Below are 19,318 nucleotides of genomic sequence, written 5' to 3' on the forward strand. Positions count from 1 at the left end.
ACAAGAACTTTGTGTTTCAGTAAGTTACTGGACCTGTGGATAATAAAACAAGAACTTTGTGTTTCAGTAAATTAGTAGACCTGTGAGTAATAAAACAAGCTCCGTGTGTTTCAGTAAATTACTGGACCTGTGAGTAATAAAACAAGAACTTTGTGTTTCGATAAGTATGTTAATGGAAGTGTGAGTAATAAAATAGAAAATTTGTGTTTCAGTAAGTTACTGGACCTGTGAGTAATAAAACAAGCTCCGTGTGTTTCAGTAAGTTACTGGACCTGTGGATAATAAAACAAGAACTTTGTCTTTCAGTAAATTAGTGGACCTGTGAGTAAAACAAGCTTCGTGTGTTTCAGTAAGTTACTGGACCTGTGAGTAATAAAACAAGAACTTTGTGTTTCAGTAAGTTACTGGACCTGTGAGTAATAAAACAAGAACTTTGTGTTTCAGTAAATTAGTAGACCTGTGAGTAATAAAACAAGCTCCGTGTGTTTCAGTAAGTTACTGGACCTGTGAGTAATAAAACAAGAACTTTGTGTTTCAGCAAGTTACTGGACCTGTGGATAATAAAACAAGAACTTTGTGTTTCAGTAAATTAGTAGACCTGTGAGTAATAAAACAAGCTCCGTTTGTTTTAGTAAATTACTGGACCTGTGAGTAATAAAACAAGAACTTTGTGTTTCAGTAAGTTACTGGACCTGTGAGTAATAAAACAAGAACTTTGTGTTTCAGTAAGGTACTTGACCTGTGAGTAATAAAACAAGAACTTTGTGTTTCAGTAAGTTACTGGACCTGTGGATAATAAAACAAGAACTTTGTGTTTCAGTAAATTAGTAGACCTGTGAGTAATAAAACAAGCTCCGTGTGTTTCAGTAAATTACTGGACCTGTGAGTAATAAAACAAGAACTTTGTGTTTCGATAAGTATGTTAATGGAAGTGTGAGTAATAAAATAGAAAATTTGTGTTTCAGTAAGTTACTGGACCTGTGAGTAATAAAACAAGCTCCGTGTGTTTCAGTAAGTTACTGGACCTGTGGATAATAAAACAAGAACTTTGTCTTTCAGTAAATTAGTGGACCTGTGAGTAAAACAAGCTTCGTGTGTTTCAGTAAGTTACTGGACCTGTGAGTAATAAAACAAGAACTTTGTGTTTCAGTAAGTTACTGGACCTGTGAGTAATAAAACAAGAACTTTGTGTTTCAGTAAATTAGTAGACCTGTGAGTAATAAAACAAGCTCCGTGTGTTTCAGTAAGTTACTGGACCTGTGAGTAATAAAACAAGAACTTTGTGTTTCAGTAAGTTACTGGACCTGTGGATAATAAAACAAGAACTTTGTGTTTCAGTAAATTAGTAGACCTGTGAGTAATAAAACAAGCTCCGTTTGTTTTAGTAAATTACTGGACCTGTGAGTAATAAAACAAGAACTTTGTGTTTCAGTAAGTTACTGGACCTGTGAGTAATAAAACAAGAACTTTGTGTTTCAGTAAGGTACTTGACCTGTGAGTAATAAAACAAGAACTTTGTGTTTCAGTAAGTTACTGGACCTGTGGATAATAAAACAAGAACTTTGTGTTTCAGTAAGTTACTGGACCTGTGAGTAACAAAACAAGAACTTTGTGTTTCAGTGAGGTACTGGACCTATGAGAAATAAAACAAGCTCCGTGTGTTTCAGTAAGTTACTGGACCTGTAAATAATAAAACAAGAACTTTGTGTTTCAGTAAGTTACTGGACCTGTGAGTAATAAAACAAGAACTTTGTGTTTCAGTAAGGTACTGGACCTGTGAGTAATAAAACAAGCTCCGTGTGTTTCAGTAAGGTACTGGACCTGTGAGAAATAAAACAAGCTCCGTGTGTTTCAGTAAATTACTGGACCTGTGAGTAATAAAACAAGCACCGTGTGTTTCAGTAAGTTACTGGACCTGTGAGTAATAAAACAAGCTCCGTGTGTTTCAGTAAGTTACTGGACCTGTGAGTAATAAAACAAGAACTTTGTGTTTCAGTAAGTTACTGGACCAGTGAGTAATAAAACAAGAACTTTGTGTTTCAGTAAATTAGTAGACTTGTGAGTAATAAAACAAGCTCTGTGTGTTTCAGTAAGTTACTGGACCTGTGAGTAATAAAACAAGAACTTTGTGTTTCAGTAAGTTACTGGACCTGTGGATAATAAAACAAGAACTTTGTGTTTCAGTAAATTAGTAGACCTGTGAGTAATAAAACAAGCTCCGTGTGTTTCAGTAAGTTACTGGACCTGTGAGTAATAAAACAAGAACTTTGTGTTTCAGTAAGGTACTGGACCTGTGAGTATTAAAACAAGAACTTTGTGTTTCAGTAAGTTACTGGACCTGTGGATAATAAAACAAGAACTTTGTGTTTTAGTAAGTTACTGGATCTGTGAGTAATAAAACAATCTCCGTGTGTTTCAGTAAGTTACTGGACCTGTGGATAATAAAACAAGAACTTTGTGTTTCAGTAAGTTACTGGACCTGTGAGTAATAAAACAAGAACTTTGTGTTTCAGTAAGTCACTGGACCTGTGAGTAATAAAACAAGAACTTTGTGTTTCAGTAAGGTACTGGACCTGTGAGTAATAAAACAAGCTCCGTGTGTTTCAGTAAGGTACTGGACCTGTGAGAAATAAAAGAAGCTCCGTGTGTTTCAGTAAGTTACTGGACCTGTGAGTAATAAAACAAGCTCCGTGTGTTTCAGTAAGTTACTGGACCTGTGAATAATAAAACAAGAACTTTGTGTTTCAGTAAGTTACTGGACCAGTGGATAATAAAACAAGGACTTTGTGTTTCAGTATGTTAGTGGACCTGTGAGTAATAAAACAAGAACTTTGTGTTTCACTAAGTTACTGGACCTGTGGATAATAAAACAAGAACTTTGTGTTTCAGTAAATTAGTGGACCTGTGAGTAATAAAACAAGCTCCGTGTGTTTCAGTAAGTTACTGGACCTGTGAGTAATAAAACAAGAACTTTGTGTTTCAGTAAGTTACTGGACCTGTGGATAATAAAACAAGAACTTTGTGTTTCAGTAAATTAGTAGACCTGTGAGTAATAAAACAAGCTCCGTGTGTTTCAGTAAGTTACTGGACCTGTGAGTAATAAAACAAGAACTTTGTGTTTCAGTAAGTTACTGGGCCTGTGGATAATAAAACAAGAACTTTGTGTTTCAGTAAGGTACTGGACCTGTGAGTAATAAAACAAGAACTTTGTGTTTCAGTAAGTTACTGGACCTGTGAGTAATAAAACAAGAACTTTGTGTTTCAGTAAGATACTGGACCTGTGAGAAATAAAACAAGCTCCGTGTGTTTCAGTAAGTTACTGGACCTGTGAGTAATAAAACAAGCTCCGTGTGTTTCAGTAAGTTACTGGACCTGTGAGTAATAAAACAAGAACTTTGTGTTTCAGTAAGTTACTGGACCAGTGGATAATAAAACAAGGACACTGTGTTTCAGTATGTTAGTGGACCTTGAGTAATAAAACAAGAACTTTGTGTTTCAGTAAGTTACTGGACCTGTGAGTAATAAAACAAGAACTTTGTGTTTCAGTAAGGTACTGGACCTGTGAGTAATAAAACAAGAAATTGTGTTTCAGTAAGTTACTGGACCTGTGAGTAATAAAACAAGAACTTTGTGTTTCAGTAAGGTACTGGACCTGTGAGAAATAAAACAAGCTCCGTGTGTTTCAGTAAGTTACTGGACCTGTGACTAATAAAACAAGCTCCGTGTGTTTCAGTAAGTTACTGGACCTGTGAGTAATAAAACAAGAACTTTGTGTTTCAGTAAGTTACTGGACCAGTGGATAATAAAACAAGGACACTGTGTTTCAGTATGTTAGTGGACCTTTGAGTAATAAAACAAGAACTTTGTGTTTCAGTAAGGTACTGGACCTGTGAGAAATAAAACAAGCTCCGTGTGTTTCAGTAAGTTACTGGACCTGTGAGTAATAAAACAAGCTCCGTGTGTTTCAGTAAGTTACTGGACCTGTGAGTAATAAAACAAGAACTTTGTGTTTCAGTAAGTTACTGGACCAGTGGATAATAAAACAAGGACACTGTGTTTCAGTATGTTAGTGGACCTTTGAGTAATAAAACAAGAACTTTGTGTTTCAGTAAGGTACTGGACCTGTGAGTAATAAAACAAGAACTTTGTGTTTCAGTAAGTTACTGGACCTGTGGATAATAAAACAAGAACTTTGTCTTTCAGTAAATTAGTGGACCTGTGAGTAAAACAAGCTTCGTGTGTTTCAGTAAGTTACTGGACCTGTGAGTAATAATACAAGCTCCGTGTGTTTCAGTAAGTTACTGGACCTGTGAGTAATAAAACAAGAACTTTGTGTTTCAGTAAGTTACTGGACCTGTGGATAATAAAACAAGAACTTTGTGTTTCAGTAAATTAGTAGACCTGTGAGTAATAAAACAAGCTCCGTGTGTTTCAGAAGTTACTGGACCTGTGAGTAATAAAACAAAAGTTTGTGTTTCAGTAAGTTACTGGACCTGTGGATAATAAAACAAGAACTTTGTGTTTCAGTAAGTTACTGGACCTGTGAGTAATAAAACAAGAACTTTGTGTTTCAGTAAGTTACTGGACCTGTGAGTAATAAAACAAGAACTTTGTGTTTCAGTAAGGTACTGGACCTGTGAGTAATAAAACAAGAACTTTGTGTTTCAGTAAGTTACTGGACCTGTGAGTAATAAAACAAGAACTTTGTGTTTCAGTAAGGTACTGGACCTGTGAGAAATAAAACAAGCTCCGTGTGTTTCAGTAAGTTACTGGACCTGTGAGTAATAAAACAAGCTCCGTGTGTTTCAGTAAGTTACTGGACCTGTGAGTAATAAAACAAGAACTTTGTGTTTCAGTAAGTTACTGGACCAGTGGATAATAAAACAAGGACACTGTGTTTCAGTATGTTACTGGACCTTTGAGTAATAAAACAAGAACTTTGTGTTTCAGTAAGTTACTGGACCTGTGGATAATAAAACAAGAACTTTGTCTTTCAGTAAATTAGTGGACCTGTGAGTAAAACAAGCTTCGTGTGTTTCAGTAAGTTACTGGACCTGTGAGTAATAAAACAAGCTCCGTGTGTTTCAGTAAGTTACTGGACCTGTGAGTAATAAAACAAGAACTTTGTGTTTCAGTAAGTTACTGGACCTGTGGATAATAAAACAAGAACTTTGTGTTTCAGTAAATTAGTAGACCTGTGAGTAATAAAACAAGCTCCGTGTGTTTCAGTAAGTTACTGGACCTGTGAGTAATAAAACAAGAACTTTGTGTTTCAGTAAATTAGTAGACCTGTGAGTAATAAAACAAGCTCCGTGTGTTTCAGTAAGTTACTGGACCTGTGAGTAATAAAACAAGAACTTTGTGTTTCAGTAAGTTACTGGACCTGTGGATAATAAAACAAGAACTTTGTCTTTCAGTAAATTAGTGGACCTGTGAGTAAAACAAGCTTCGTGTGTTTCAGTAAGTTACTGGACCTGTGAGTAATAAAACAAGCTCCGTGTGTTTCAGTAAGTTACTGGACCTGTGAGTAATAAAACAAGAACTTTGTGTTTCAGTAAGTTACTGGACCTGTGAGTAATAAAACAAGAACTTTGTGTTTCAGTAAGTTACTGGACCTGTGGATAATAAAACAAGAACTTTGTGTTTCAGTAAGTTACTGGACCTGTGGATAATAAAACAAGAACTTTGTGTTTCAGTAAGTTACTGGACCTGTGAGTAATAAAACAAGAACTTTGTGTTTCAGTAAGTTACTGGACCTGTGAGTAATAAAACAAGAACTTTGTGTTTCAGTAAGTTACTGGACCTGTGAATAATAAAACAAGAACTTTGTGTTTCAGTAAGTTACTGGACCTGTGGATAATAAAACAAGAACTTTGTGTTACAGTAAGTTACTGGACCTGTGGATAATAAAACAAGAACTTTGTGTTTCAGTAAGTTACCGGACCTGTGAGTAATAAAACAAGAACTTTGTGTTTCAGTAAGTTACTGGACCTGTGAGTAATAAAACAAGAACTTTGTGTTTCAGTAAGTTACTGGACCTGTGAATAATAAAACAAGAACTTTGTGTTACAGTAAGTTACTGGACCTGTGGATAATAAAACAAGAACTTTGTGTTTCAGTAAGTTACCGGACCTGTGAGTAATAAAACAAGAACTTTGTGTTTCAGTAAGTTACTGGACCTGTGAGTAATAAAACAAGAACTTTGTGTTTCAGTAAGTTACTGGACCTGTGAATAATAAAACAAGAACTTTGTGTTTCAGTAAGTTACTGGACCTGTGAGTAATAAAACAAGAACTTTGTGTTTCAGTAAGTTACTGGACCTGTGAGTAATAAAACAAGAACTTTGTGTTTCAGTAAGGTACTGGACCTGTGAGTAATAAAACAAGAACTTTGTGTTTCAGTAAGTTACTGGACCTGTGGATAATAAAACAAGAACTTTGTGTTTCAGTAAGTTACTGGACCTGTGAGTAATAAAACAAGAACTTTGTGTTTCAGTAAGTTACTGGACCTGTGAGTAATAAAACAAGCACCGTGTGTTTCAGTAAGTTACTGGACCTGTGAGAAATAAAACAAGCTCCGTGTGTTTCAGTAAGTTACTGGACCTGTGGATAATAAAACAAGAACTTTGTGTTTCAGTAAGTTACTGGACCTGTGAGTAATAAAACAAGAACTTTGTGTTTCAGTAAGTTACTGGACCTGAGAGTGATAAAAGAAGAACTTTGTGCTTCAGTAAGTACGTTAGGAAACCTGTGAGAAATAAAACAAGAAATTATTTCTTCAGTAAGTACTTCAGTTCATCCAGAGGCATTTTTTCATAAGTTTTGCGAGTTCTTGTTTCACTGTTCGTTGAACTAGCTGTTTTATTGATTTCTTTTCATTGACATTAATTGTTATTTTTTTAAATACAGCTTGAGGTAAAATGTTTGGGATCAAGAAGAAAGAGACACCTGTTAAACAGTGGAAAAAGACTGTCGTTACAAAGACATACACTGAGGTAAGTTGAAAATAAAGGTAGGAAAAAGACTGTCGTTACAAAGACATACACTGAGGTAAGTTGAAAATAAAGGTTGGAAAAAGACTGTCGTTACAAAGACATACACTGAGGTAAGTTGAAAATAAAGGTAGAAAAAAAGACTGTCGTTACAAAGACATACACTGAGGTAAGTTGAAAATAAAGGTAGTTTTGTTTACTCGACGAAAATCTAATACGAGAACCTTCTTACTTTAAAGGAAACTAAAATTCGGCAAATGAATGAATTAAAACTCGCACATAATATTTTAAATTGTTCAGTTTTGTCTTTGTACTTTTGTCGATTACCTCTTTCAACTTGTTTTAAATACTGCGATTAAGACAAATCCAGTGGAAAACATAATTTAGTGTTTGGGGTAACAAAGATGAACCTGAAGGAAGATTAGTTGTTCTTTAAAACACTGTTGGGAAGCATTGACAACCGTTTTGTTTGTTTATGATTTCTTGTAGTAACGTTCCGTTTATTAACAGTTTGGGAAAAGAAACAGTGACCTTTAACTTGTGACTTGATATGGGTATGTGTGACCTTCAACTTGTGACTTGATATGGGTATGTGTGTACCTCAAGGCCATAGCTAATATTTCTGACTAGTCTCTATCTCAAGATTAAATACATAGTTTATTAATGTGCAGTAAAACTGTGTAGTAACTTTTATTATTAAAGGATTAATAATATGTGTGCATTTCAATATACTAATAACCGCAATCATTATTTGATATCACCTAACAAAAACATTAAATTTCCAGAAACCATTTTCTGTTGAGTAAAATATTGTAATTTTATATTTTGTCGCTCACGTTAACATGAACTTTAAATTCTAGTTAATATTTAAAGTTTATTACCTTATTAATAAGTAAGTAAGTACTAATTAGTAGTAACTATGTAAGTAAGTACCTTATTGGTAAGTAGTAAGTAGCAGTAAGTGTTATGTATTCTAAAAACGGTTGGTATTGGTATTAAAACTTTAATTGAGCTAAAATACAAAACATTTGTTTGTTTGTTTTGGAATTTCGCACAAAGCTACTCGAGGGCTATCTGTGCTAGGCGTCCCTAATTTAACAGTGTAAGACTAGAGGGAAGGCAGCTAGTCATCACCACCCACCGCCAACTCTTGGGCTACTCTTTTACCAACGAATAATGGGATTGACCGTCACATTATACACCCCCACGGCTGGGAGGGCGAGCATGTTTAGCGCGACAGCGGGCGCGAACCCGCGACCCTCAGAGTACGAGTCGCACGCCTTACGCGCTTGGCCATGCCAGGCCGAAATACAAAACAACGTTTCGACCTTCTTAGGTCATCTTCAGTTAACAAAGTAAGTACTAATTTATCCAAAGATATAATGAACATAAGAAACGTGTTTCTTATTTATTCTATGTCTTATTTCTCTGATTGTGAACGTGTAACGAATGAATCTATAATATTGCAGGAGTTGAACCAAAAAGAATTTTACTCTCAAACAAGTGATACCAATAAGGGACCATCCTGTCATCAAGAATTCCAAAAATACTGTACTATATCGACAACGACAGACAAAAGCGGTAAGCCTAATACTACCAAAACCATTGTAAAAGAAGAGAGAACTGTCACCTATAACCAAAAGCAGCCGAATATCATTAGTGATAAAAGTCTTCCTAGTCATGGAATCTCATTCAAATCAATTACTCCTAACAAGAAATCTTACGTGACCACAGCCCCACCTGAGAGCATTAAACATAAGCCAACCAAAGCGGTAAATGTGAAACCCCTACCTTCCACGCCTTCTGTCGAAAGTAGTGGTAAGTTTCCTGATGAATGTCTCCAGTGGCACAATCACTACAGAGCGAAGCATGGCGTCCCCCTTCTGAAGCTTTCTACTGAAGTAAGTCTGTGATTCATTATAATTCTAACTCCTAGACATAAGTTAGTTTTTGGCATTTAAATTCATGGAGAAACAAAAATGTTAACGAGCTAAAGAGAGTTAATTATGATGAATATTTCAGTTACCAGTACAGCTTTAGATTTTATTATACAGTGTTAGAATGTAAAACTGAGTAACACTTAACTTTAGATTTTATTATACAGTGTTAGAATGTAAAACTGAGTAACACTTAACTTTAGATTTTATTATACAGTGTTAGAATGTAAAACTGAGTAACACTTAACTTTAGATTTTATTATACAGTGTTAGAATGTAAAACTGAGTAACACTTAACTTTAGATTTTATTATACAGTGTTAGAATGTAAAACTGAGTAACACTTAACTTTAGATTTTATTATACAGTGTTAGAATGTAAAACTGAGTAACACTTAACTTTAGATTTTATTATACAGTGTTAGAATGTAAAACTGAGTAACACTTAACTTTAGATTTTATTATACAGTGTTAGAATGTAAAACTGAGTAACACTTAACTTTAGATTTTATTATACAGTGTTAGAATGTAAAACTGAGTAACACTTAACTTTAGATTTTATTATACAGTGTTAGAATGTAAAACTGAGTAACACTTAACTTTAGATTTTATTATACAGTGTTAGAATGTAAAACTGAGTAACACTTAACTTTAGATTTTATTATACAGTGTTAGAATGTAAAACTGAGTAACACTTAACTTTAGATTTTATTATACAGTGTTAGAATGTAAAACTGAGTAACACTTAACTTTAGATTTTATTATACAGTGTTAGAATGTAAAACTGAGTAACACTTAACTTTAGATTTTATTATACAGTGTTAGAATGTAAAACTGAGTAACACTTAACTTTAGATTTTATTATACAGTGTTAGAATGTAAAACTGAGTAACACTTAACTTTAGATTTTATTATACAGTGTTAGAATGTAAAACTGAGTAACACTTAACTTTAGATTTTATTATACAGTGTTAGAATGTAAAACTGAGTAACACTTAACTTTCAGTAGGTTAACTGAACAGTACCGAAACTGAAAACAAATGAAGGCTAGTTTCCATTTTGTTATTCTACGCGTAATTAATTTCTTTACCGCACCATGTAAGATTTACTGATTGAGTATCCCAAAGCAACAAAAGGAGCCATTAAAATGTTTTGGCTTTCATAATCCTCAGATTTTATGCTACGCCAACAGGAACCTTTTTAAAGGCAAAGGGATAGCATAAAAAGCAATGTCAGTGGTAGCTCACCCATTTATATATATATATGTATATATACCATCCAGTTAGCTCACCCATTTATATATATATATGTATATATACCATCCAGTTAGCTCACCCATTTATATATATATATGTATATCTACCATCCAGTTAGCTCACCCATTTATATATATATATATATGTATATATACCATCCAGTTAGCTCATTTCTTTAGATATATATATGTATATCTACCATCCAGTTAGCTCACCCATTTATATATATATATATGTATATATACCATCCAGTTAGCTCACCCATTTAGATATATATATATGTATATCTACCATCCAGTTAGCTCACCCATTTATTTATATATATATACCTATATATATATATGTATGTCTACCATCCAGTTAGCTCACCCATCGATATGTATATACATGTATATCTACCATCCACTTAGCTCACCCATTTATATAAATATGTATATCTACCATCCAGTTAGATGACACATTTCCAGTATATATATCGTCTTATCTATCATCCAGTTAATTGTGACACATTTATAGTACATATATCGTCTTATCTACCATCCAGCTAGATGTGACACATTTCCAGTACATATATCGTATTATCCATCATCCAGTTATTGTGACACATTTCCAGTACATAAATTGTCTTATCCACCATCCAGTTAGATGTGACACATTTCCGGTACATATATTGTCTTATCTACCATCCAGTTAGATGACACATTTCCAGTATATATATCGTTTTATCTACCATCCAGCTAGATGTGACACATTTCCAGTACATAAATTATCTTATCCACCATCCAGTTAGATGTGACACATTTCCGGTACATAAAATGTCTTATCCACCATCCAGTTAGATGTGACACATTTCAGGTTCATGTATTGTCTTATCTTCCATCCAGTTAGATGACACATTTCCAGTATATATATCGTTTTATCTACCATCCAGCTAGATGTGACACATTTCCAGTACATATATCGTATTATCCATCATCCAGTTACTGTGACACATTTCCAGTGCATAAATTGTCTTATCCACCATCCAGTTAGATGTGACACATTTCCAGCACATATATTGTCTTATCTGCCATCCAGTTAGATGACACATTTCCAGTATATATATATCGTCTTATCTACTATCCAGTTAGATAACACATTTCCAGTACATATATCGTCTTATCTACCATCCAGTTAGATGTGACACATTTATAGTACATATAGCGTCCTATCTACCTACTATCCAGTTAGATGTGACACATTTTAAGTATATATATATATCGTTTCATTTACCATCCAGTTAGATATCAAGAACCGACCAAACTAATGAAAAGGTATATCAAAATAAATAGTATCTTAATATAAAGATTAAGGACTAGTAATGCTAAAAACTGGGTTTCATTACCACGAGTGGGCATAGCACAAATCGTTATTCCAAACACAAAATCGCGCTCTAAGCTTTGGGATCATGGGTGAGTTATAAGAGCAGCGAATACATCTCACAATTCAATTTGAATAACTGCTAAAGTGTAGTATTGTCTATCTGTTGTTAGTTTAGTCTTTCAACTCAAAATAAGAGATGACTAGAGTAGAAAAACTTCTATTTCTTTTGTTTAAAATTCACCAAACAAATAAATACATTATTTTTAGATAGTAAAGGCAAAGTTTAAGAACATTCCGGAATAAACATAAAAATGTTTTCGTTTCAGTTATGTTCCTACGCTCAAGTGTGGGCTAACCATCTAGCGAAGACCGACAGCTTTCAGCATCGCACTGATCGCAAGTATGGGGAGAACATCTACATGAGCTGGTCGTCTAATCCTACGGCCCAGATCTCTGGTAACTGCAAATTTTTGGATCTTCACAATAAATAAATAAAAAGATTCACACCTCACGTTATTGTTAAGATAATCGAGGTCCGAGAGTGGCCTAGCTGTTAACGTGTCGTGACATAAAATCCGAAGATTCATGATTATTTAACCTGTTGCCAAAAACCAACACACACACACTTCGCACTTTAGAGCCATAGATGCATTGTATTAGTAATAGTCAAATCCTATTATTGGATCATAAATGAGTAGCCCAAGAAATAGTAATGGGTTCTGTGACTGGCTGTATTTCCTCTGGTCTATCACTTGAAAGTTAGGAACAGCTGCGCACAAACAACCCTCTGAGTAGCTGGTTTTGTCCAAGAAATTATAAAACAAACACTGTAGTATATACAGATCTTGGACAAATCTTGTTTAATCCTAGAAATTTACATTGTTTAAATTCTACCAAAAAAAAAAAAGATATTTACTTTTTAAATTATCTCCAAAACAAATAACCACATCTCTGGTAATGAAGTGTTAAATAAGTAGATTATAGTCAGACGATAAAGCTTATTTCTGGTTGAAAACTATTAATAGAAATAGTCTGGATAAATGATTAGGAAAACAAGAAAATTGTTTAGTGTTTATAGAAAAGAAAGCATTTCCTTTGTATGAAAATACAAGACATTAAGAATATTAGAATAGTTTATCACACAAACTTTCTTGTGGTTCAGCGGTAAACTAGAGAACTTATAATAATAGAATGTGGAGTTAGATCTCTGCTGTTGGAACAGCACAGATACCCCATTATGAAGTTTGTGACAAGAATACCACATGTACAACAGCGGTTTTCTAAAGGCGTAAAACTGAAAATAATTTTCTGATTTGTTAAGGAGATAACCTTTATGAGATACGTTTAATCTTTTGAAATTAACATCGAATAAAAACGGCTGTAAAGTTGTGAATACTTGACTCTGTCTTACCAGTAATATCAAATGTGAAAAGTGTAATATAATGATTAATTCTAATTAATAATTAACACCTAACTAATGTCATTGTCGAGTTTTCACAGGTTTCAAAATTTACATTTTTGCTGTTGTTTTAGCTCTAGATTTATCCTCCTTACCTTTTGTACTAAATTATTTATGGTTAAGTAAAACATAAGTGTTCTAATCCATATTGACACAGATTCTGTTTTTCTCATTTTCAGGGAAAATTCCAGTAGACAGCTGGTATAGTGAGATCAAAGACTATACTTTCGGTAAAGAACCACTTTCTCTATCGTCAGGTAAGGCATCGTTCTATAAATATTATAAAACATGTAAGACATTTTAAACAATACAAAACGATATTCATGTTATATTTTGAACAAGATAGGACATAACATCCTTCATATTGTCTCTTTATCTGCCTGTTGGTGTGTTTGAATAAAGTAAACTGTACTGACAAAACATGTCTAATAACATTTGTTAGGACATAATTATTGGATATATTTTATGTTCATCACATACAAATATTGGAACCATATTGTGAAAGTAATTTTCTATAAAATCTGAATACTGGATAAATAGTTTTAAGGCATTGTTCGTAACAACTAAATACTGAATATATATTGAGAAAAGTATGTTTTCCAATACTGGATATGTATTGGAATAATAATATAATAATAAGCAAATAGATTAAAATATTATAAGTTTATTTACAAAATTTCTATAAAAGATCCAGCAAAGTCAGTTTATCAATTTACCAACCTATAGTATCGTAAAGATTCAATAACTCTTTATAGATCCATTCTGTAGTTTCACTTTATGGTTTCATTTCCCGTCTTTCATCAGAATCGTTTCACGCTGAATTTTTTGCGAAATCGTTTCAGACAATTAGTTTCATCAGATCTCTGGTAAATCATGAAAAACATCAGGCACGTTGTACGTTAATCAAGCGTCATGTAGTAGTTACAGTCAAGGTCAATAAAGATAAACAAGTTAAAAGTTCGTCAGTTCAAATTTCCACCAAACATATATAGTTCAGGGCCACTAACTGATAAAGTTACTTTTCTGTAATTCAATACGACCCAATGCCTCCAACTGAAATCTTCTGTCCTTTGACTTTGGTCAACAAAGTTATATACAAATAAATAAAAGTAGAAAGAGATTCAGTTGAATCTTTAATTCACTAATAACTTGCCATACACTGATCTGCTGGACTGAATGTAATTTAATCGTCATATTTCGTGAAGGTTATTTTATCCAGTTAGCAGAACAAAACCCACGAAATATGACGATTAAATTACATACAGAAGAAAACCAGTAACAAGCGATCAGTGTATGGCAAGTTTCAAATCAAACAAAAGGTTTCTCAACGAGATTCCTCTATAAGTTCATGTCAGTTGCCTCCAGCGTGAGGTTGTCCATAAATATAGTTTTCTTTTAATTTAATAAATTAGTAAACACAATCAATATACTAAAAACATATTTTATATGAAGTATAAGATGTTTTTATATTCAACTACGTGATTAATATATTTCTTATAATTAACTTGAAACGATGTGTAAAGTAAACAATGGTTGAAAACCCAGCAAGTTTTTTTTTCATACATTTATTGTGGATAGTAAATTTCAATATATAGTCAAAGGGAATAAGATCAATTAACTTTACTGTCTATATTATTTTATATTCCACTTGTTGGAGCATTTGTTTAAATCACTCGCACCACTATACAGTAGTGTGTTGTCTGTCAGTTAGTCAGTAGATACTAAAATGACATCACATAAGAGACGTATAACGTTGCAGTTTGTACTGTCGTGACGTCAGTAATAAACGTGCGCATCCACTGAATTACAAGAATACTTACCCATTATGAAGGCTACATACAAAATGGCACGACATATGAATTTCAAAAAACAAGAAGAAAAAATATTTGTTTTCAAACAAAATCAGAGGAATAGAGTTAACTAAGTGCTCGAGTTTTGGGTCTCGTTAGAAAACATTACAACTTTTATAGGTAATTATGTGTGCTGACTTCTTATCCTGTAAAAAGATTTGTTATTTTTAATTTAAATTTTAATTTTGGTTTTATTTACTTTTGAAATAGAACATTTTCAGGGACCCTGCAGACTAGTAGTTGCTATACATAAAAATTTAACTTAGTTTCGTTTCAAGCTGAGGGGTAGCCTAACTAATCCAGTAGTTACATTCTACCAAAATCCGATCGATAATCGGTATTACTAAAATAGAGGGCGTTGGAGTCGCTTATGACCTACTGAAGTGCTACCTGGTTGAAATATTAAGATCTCTCTAAATAATCCACAAACAGCGACGATGATACGTTTTATTACTGCAACTGTTCAGTGTCCAAATCTCTTGTAATATTCAAGGTGCATAAAAAGTAATTTTAATCCACATTGTTTTAAAACTTCTGTCATGTAGTTTTTATTTCAGATAGCAACAAAGAGTGAAACAGCTAAAGTTCTTCAGATTTAATGATAAACCAAAGCTCAAGGAGTTTTTTGTTTGTACACTCAGATATGAATACTTATATTATTGATTTTTTCGTTTTAAATGTAAAAGGTATTATTCTGTTTTTATTAATGATAAAATTGCTTGAATTTCAGGTCATTTCACACAGGTGGTGTGGCGCTCCAGTACCGAACTAGGAGTGGCTCAAGCACGAAGTAAAACTAACAAGATAATTGTAGTTGCAAACTACAATCCCGCTGGCAACATGGTTGGTAGTTTTGCCGCAAATGTTCCTTCCCCTAAATGAACAGGATCATGTGGACGTTTCTACCTGTACGGTCTTCAAGCAAGAGGGTCACTATTTAGTCTCATTTGAGAAAACGGAGGTTAGAAATATCGTCCTACAGTTGTTGTGGCAAAGAAACAATAACATTTGGAAGATACAGATTGCTTATATTATGTGCAACTGACGTTTAAATTCATTATATTCTCAATGTCCACGATAAAAAATAATGATATCAATATTTGGAGTTTTTTGTTTTACTTTTACAATGTACAATGTTATTTTTTGAAAACCTTTTATCAATATTTTATGAATATAGCGCCACCTTGTATCGCTTGTACAAGTACATCATCAGATTGTACCTTTCCTAAACCGAGAACAAGGCGTTTTAAAACACTTACTATAAAACCAAAGATTATTGGTACAATGTCCAAAACGCGTGTTTTATTTGACGACACAATTGTTTAAATAAATAGGTAAGAGCTGAAGTTATGTAAAATTGCGTGATTAAACGAAGTTAGTTATAGCTTCGTATTTAATAACAGAGACAATCTTGAGAGAAAATAAATTTTACTGACGTAGTAGCATATTCTTGTGCTTAAAACAGTTTGTTTGTTTGTTTTTGGAATTTCGCACAAAGCTACTCGAGGGCTATCTGTGCTAGCCGTCCCTAATTTAGCAGTGTAAGACTAGAGGGAAGGCAGCTAGTCATCACCACCCACCGCCAACTCTTGGGCTACTCTTTTACCAACGAATAGTGGGATTGACCGTCACATTATAACGCCCCCACGGCTGGGAGAGCGAGCATGTTTTGGCGCGACTCGGGCGCGAACCCGCGACCCTCAGATTACGAAGCGCACGCCTTAACGCGCTAGGCCATGCCAGGCCCAACTTAAAACAGTGGGTTAAAGATAAACAATTTGGATTCATAATTATAATCGACTTTTTAAAAGTATTATATAACACGTCTGTTCATCTGAAGTAGAAATCTGGAATATTCATCATTAAGTAAATAAAGAAATAAATAAAATAATTAGGCATTAATAAAAAATGTAAACTATATTTTATCTTGTATTGAAAATATATTTGTTTAGAATTAACCACAAAATAGTTTTTGCACGAGAGGTTTTATTTGACATTATTTATAGATGTCACAGCTGTGAACTTTGCGGTATAGTAAGATACTTTAATTAAATATTCAATACATTTCGATATTTTTAAAGGTGTCTTTTTCGATTGTTCTCTTGCGGTTACTGTTAGAGGGTTTGATTCACCAGCTTTAGGTTCGCATCCCCGTCGCGCCAAACATGTTCGCCCTTTCAGCCGTGGGGACGTTATAATGTGACGGTCAATCCCACTATTCGTTGGTAAAAGAGTAGCCCAAGAGTTGGCGGTGGGTGGTGATGACTAGCTGCCTTCCCTCTAGTCTTACACTGCTAAAGTAGGGACGGATAGCACAGATAGCCCTCGAGTAGCTTTGTGCGAAATTCAAAAACAAACAAATTCACCAGCTTTAAGGGCAAATAGATGTTGCATATATTTAAGTGGATAGCACAGAATAAACCCTTTCTGAAAGCATTGTAATATTAAATAATATCGTATTTCATTAAGACATTTCACGTTATTCCTTGTTTCTTTGTTGTTTTAGTTATTTCAATATTTTTATGTTGATTTGTTTTCTAATTCAACAAGTTTTGCTCAGAAATATTCGTCAAAAAATGATATTATAATTCCAGAAATTAATCGTTAACTTATCATGATTTGTATCTTATATAGATATATAACAATAGGTTTGTATCATTATATCTCTATGTTTTGTATATCATCTTATAGTAGTAATCTTCATCTAGTTATTTTATACGTAACCGTTTTTGTTCACAATAAAATGCCAATATTCAAGATTTTTTTGTTGAGCGTTCTACCATTATTCTAATTTTAAAATGTTTTTATACATGCATGTCTCTTGTTTCCAAGTCAGCAATTTCAACTTTAACTTTACAAGAGTGAGAACAGTGGTTTATTTTTTAATAACGCAGTATACTCCAGGAAATATTATATCAAGTAATTTATATAATCTGTAATTTAATGAAAAACGTACTTTACACACAATACTTTTATGTCTTACAAATTGAAAGAATAACTTACACTGACATCGATCAGACAGCATATTACTGCATGTTGTATATGTCATTAAAAACTGTTATATATATATGTAAACCCCTTAGTGGGTCAGTCGTAAGTCTGAGGGCTTATAGCATTAATCATTAAGTTTCAATACCCGTGACTGGCACATCACAGATACTTCATGGTAAAGGTTTACACTTAACAATAGACAAACTTTATCTAAATAATTACTAAGTTGGTGAAATACATCATAAGTTAACAACTATAGACACATAAAGGCTAAACTACTTAATTATGTAGAACTCCAAGTCAAGGATAAGAGTTTCATGGTTCTTGAAGCTTTAAAAAAATGTTTTGTATCACTTAAATGTTAAAACATGTTTTATTATTTTAAAACAACGTTTTGTATCACTTAAATATTAAAACATGTTTTATTATTTTAAAACAACGTTTTGTATCACTTAAATATTAAAACATGTTTTATTATTTTAAAACAACGTTTTGTATCACTTAAATATTAAAACATGTTTTATTATTTTAAAACAACGTTTTGTGTCACTTAAATATTAAAACATGTTTTATTATTTTAAAACAACGTTTTGTATCACTTAAATATTAAAACATGTTTTATTATTTTAAAACAACGTTTTGTGTCACTTAAATATTAAAACATGTTTTATTATTTTAAAACAACGTGTTCTATCACTTAAATATTAAAACATGTTTTATTATTTTAAAACAACGTTTTGTATCACTTAAATATTAAAACATGTTTTATTATTTTAAAACAACGTTTTGTGTCACTTAAATATTAAAACATGTTTTATTATTTTAAAACAACGTTTTGTGTCACTTAAATATTAAAACATGTTTTATTATTTTAAAACAACGTTTTGTGTCACTTAAATATTAAAACATGTTTTATTATTTTAAAACAACGTTTTGTATCACTTAAATATTAAAACATGTTTTATTATTTTAAAACAACGTTTTGTGTCACTTAAATATTAAAACATGTTTTATTATTTTAAAACAACGTGTTCTATCACTTAAATATTAAAACATGTTTTATTATTTTAAAACAACGTTTTGTATCACTTAAATATTAAAACATGTTTTATTATTTTAAAACAACGTTTTGTATCACTTAAATATTAAAACATGTTTTATTATTTTAAAACAACGTTTTGTATCACTTAAATATTAAAACATGTTTTATTATTTTAAAACAACGTTTTGTGTCACTTAAATATTAAAACATGTTTTATTATTTTAAAACAACGTTTTGTATCACTTAAATATTAAAACATGTTTTATTATTTTAAAACAACGTTTTGTGTCACTTAAATATTAAAACATGTTTTATTATTTTTTCATAAATTCAATGACTGTTTACAGTTTACGATTATAAATTAATTATTGACTGAGAGCAAGAAGCATGTGTTGTCTTTATGATTAATCACTGTATTACTACAGACACTAC

The 19,318-nt window shown here is 32.6% G+C and overlaps 1 protein-coding gene across 1 annotated transcript in view; it reads left to right on the forward strand.

The window, feature by feature from the left end:
* Positions 1–17,612, forward strand: part of LOC143247784 (Golgi-associated plant pathogenesis-related protein 1-like) — a 29,215-nt gene extending 11,603 nt beyond the window's left edge. The window contains exons 2-6 of the mRNA XM_076496263.1: positions 6,909–6,994; positions 8,461–8,892; positions 11,871–12,000; positions 13,183–13,260; positions 15,584–17,612. Coding sequence (XP_076352378.1) covers positions 6,920–6,994; positions 8,461–8,892; positions 11,871–12,000; positions 13,183–13,260; positions 15,584–15,735 — 867 coding nt within the window. The 5' untranslated portion in view covers positions 6,909–6,919 and the 3' untranslated portion in view covers positions 15,736–17,612. The remainder of the gene's footprint in view (positions 1–6,908; positions 6,995–8,460; positions 8,893–11,870; positions 12,001–13,182; positions 13,261–15,583) is intronic.
* The last annotated feature ends 1,706 nt before the right edge of the window (positions 17,613–19,318 follow it).

This window comes from Tachypleus tridentatus, chromosome 3 (assembly GCF_004210375.1).
Source record: "Tachypleus tridentatus isolate NWPU-2018 chromosome 3, ASM421037v1, whole genome shotgun sequence".
Taxonomy (NCBI): domain Eukaryota; kingdom Metazoa; phylum Arthropoda; class Merostomata; order Xiphosura; family Limulidae; genus Tachypleus; species Tachypleus tridentatus.